Raw genomic sequence first — 2,969 nt, 5'->3', positions numbered from 1 at the left:
GGAAGTCTTTGGAAAACAAGCCCACGACTCAGTGCTGGTAGCTTCTGGAGTTAATGTGATTACTGCCCATGGTTACACTGGATGTTGGCTCCCTGGAAAAAGAAACATCTCCATCTCATTGGGCTCATCGTGGTGGTACAAACAAAAGCGACACAGAAAGCTGCCCCTGGAACTGTTTCCTTTTGCAGGTTTTCTCATTTCATCACCCAAAGCAACAGTACAGCCACACTGATACTTGCTAGATGTCAGCTTTGTTGGCAGACATGTATTTTAGCACAGGAAGAAGCACCGCACAGCACAGCAGGATGCAGTCCTATAGCCAGGTCTGCTGCACCCACGTGGCACCCACGCTGTTCCCACTCCAGTGCTTCACAGTGAAGCAAAAGCCGAACCAGAGCAACGTGGGTCAGAGGGCTGAACTCCCTCTGTATTTATAAGATCTGCTTGTTGGGTTTTTTTTTGGTTTGATATATTTAGGTAAGGTCAACTGCTCACCATGCAAACAAGTTTTAAATGAAGCCCACCCACTTGCTCGATGCGGAACCGATACCTGGGATTTCCAGTGGTGATGCTCACCAGGTGGCTGAAGGAAAAGCTCAAAAAAGCCACGGGGAAAGAATCAGATTCACTGCCCTGAGAGCACTCAGGTGGCAGAAAGTGGCTGACAGGCACTGGGGCTGCAGAACCAGCTCACAGCCCCAGTCAGTCCTGCAACACCAGGAGCTGCTGCCCGCGCCCTGGTTTGCGATGGTGATCGATGGCTCACTCTTTGGGTGCTTGGCACATGGTTGCATGCAGTGCTGGGTGGGTGGTGAGGAGCTGCCACCAGATGGGTTTTTGTTATGGGCAGAGATGTTCCCTGGTTTCTGCACATCCATGCAGTGCTCCAACCACATCTTTGTCTTTCAGCTTCTTCGAAGGAGGGTCTGCAGTGCCCAGCGTGGGTACAGACTGGCACTGGGCTGCCCACTGCTTCAGCTGGCGATGATGGGTTTCCACGTGGGATTTCACCTTGTCCAGCACTGCCAGCGGCTGCACTGACATCGAGCAGCTTCTGAGAACACAGCAGCACAGCTCGGACCAATGCACAAAGCTCCTGGCCAAGGGCATGGGGCAGTTGGGTCTCTGAGCCTCACTCACCAGCACCGGTGGTGGAGGGCCTTAAACCTTTTGATTTCAGCCTCAGGTCAACACAGTGAGGATGATGTCACCGCATTGGAGCATCGACCCCACGCACCAACACGGCCACAGCAGCAAAATTCATGAAGAGCAAAGGCAGATGGTGCCTGGAAGGAGGGGAAGCAAAGTTTTGGGGCAGGGGCAGCACTGAGCTCGCAGACCCCGACACACACTAGGATTGGGGCACTGGGGCCATGGAGAACAGCTCCAACTGCTCCGCCAGCACTGACCTGAAGCTCTACTACGCCATCACATACGCATTCATCCTCATCCCTGGACTCATAGGAAACGTGTTGGCTTTGTGGGTTTTCTATGGCTACATGAAAGAGACAAAAAGGGCCGTGATATTTATGATCAACTTGGCCATCGCCGACTTATCACAAGTTTTATCCTTACCCCTGAGGATTTTCTACTACTTGACCAAGACGTGGAAGTTTGGAGGAGGCCTCTGCATGTTCTGCTTCTACCTGAAGTACGTCAACATGTACGCCAGCATCTACTTCCTGGTGTGCATCAGCGTGCGCCGCTTCTTGTTCCTGATGTACCCCTTCCGATTCACGGACTGCAAGCGTGTCTGCGATGTGTACATCAGCATCGTGGGCTGGGTGGTGGTGTGCGTTGGCTGCCTGCCTTTCCCCTTGCTGAGGCTCACTCAGAACACCACCAACGAGTGCTTTGTGGACCTGCCCGTGCAGGAGGTGGACCTTCCCACCTCCATCATCATGATGACCATCGGGGAGCTGGTGGGCTTCGTGACGCCCCTGCTGATCATCCTGTACTGCTCCTGGAAGACGGCCTTATCGCTGAAGGAAAGGAACTCTGCTTCACCAGACCTCGGGGAGAAAAAAAAGGCTCTCAAGATGATTCTCACCTGCGCTCTCGTATTTCTGATCTGCTTCGCGCCTTATCACATCAGCTTCCCTCTGGATTTCTTTGTCAAAACCAAAAAGATTAAGAACTGCTGCACCCAGAAGGTGATCTCAGTGTTCCACGCTGTTGCCCTGTGTCTGGCCAGCCTCAACTCCTGCGTGGACCCAATCCTCTACTACTTCACCACGGATGAGTTCCGCAGGCGGCTGTCCCGGCAGGAGCTGCACGACGGTGCCCCGCTGCACAGCCACAGCCAGCAGCACACGCAGGACGCACTGCAGGACAGCATCCCTCTGAATGCTCCTAGCCAGCAGTACGCCCAGAGCACACTGCAGGACAAGCCCACTGATTGCTAGCACAGCGCCCGTGGTTTTGGGGTTCGGCCAATGATTTCAGGAAGGATTTGAGCTTTAGGAAAAAAAGCCAAGCTTGAAAAAGCCATCGTGCTTTAATATTTTGGTTGAAGATTTGCCCTGTATAGATAACCACGTGTGGTTCCCCATTCCAGAGCTGGGCAACCAGGAGCAGGACACAGCCATGCCACCTGGCCATGTCACGATCACACCAGCACCACGCAAGGGGCAGCAGAGATTTGGGGTTTCCCTATGCAGAATTTGGTCCTAAAAGTGAGCATATGGCCTAGAGGCGTATTCTCCTGAAGCAAAACGTCACGGAGCAGTGCAGCTCACTTCCATACAGTGCCCAGAGCCCACCTCACTCCATGCTGACTACATACAGGAGCTTAACAGCCTTGTTGTGCCAACAGTTACTCAGGCATCCTTTCTGGGGGTGCACCAGATGACAGTTCCCCAAATTGCAATGCCACTCAAGAGCCCACACACTATTTTTCTACCCTCGTTTTGTTCTACCACCAGTTATTTTTCTACCATCGGTTTATTTCTGGATCAGGGTAAGAAGTA

The 2,969-nt window shown here is 52.9% G+C and overlaps 1 protein-coding gene across 1 annotated transcript; it reads left to right on the top strand.

Moving 5' to 3' along the window:
* Positions 1-1,373: 1,373 nt before the first annotated feature.
* On the top strand, positions 1,374-2,405 carry GPR174 (G protein-coupled receptor 174; the record flags this gene model as incomplete). Its single annotated transcript, XM_079541984.1, has 1 exon — positions 1,374-2,405. One exon carries the CDS (start codon positions 1,374-1,376, stop codon positions 2,403-2,405), a length of 1,032 nt encoding a protein of 343 aa, XP_079398110.1.
* Between the last annotated feature and the right edge of the window lie 564 nt (positions 2,406-2,969).

The sequence above is a fragment of the Tetrao urogallus genome (assembly GCF_951394365.1).
Source record: "Tetrao urogallus genome assembly, chromosome: 13".
NCBI classification, from domain to species: Eukaryota; Metazoa; Chordata; class Aves; order Galliformes; family Phasianidae; genus Tetrao; species Tetrao urogallus.
The sequence above is the reverse complement of the archived record's forward strand: the minus strand, read 5'-3'. Positions and strand labels throughout refer to the sequence as shown.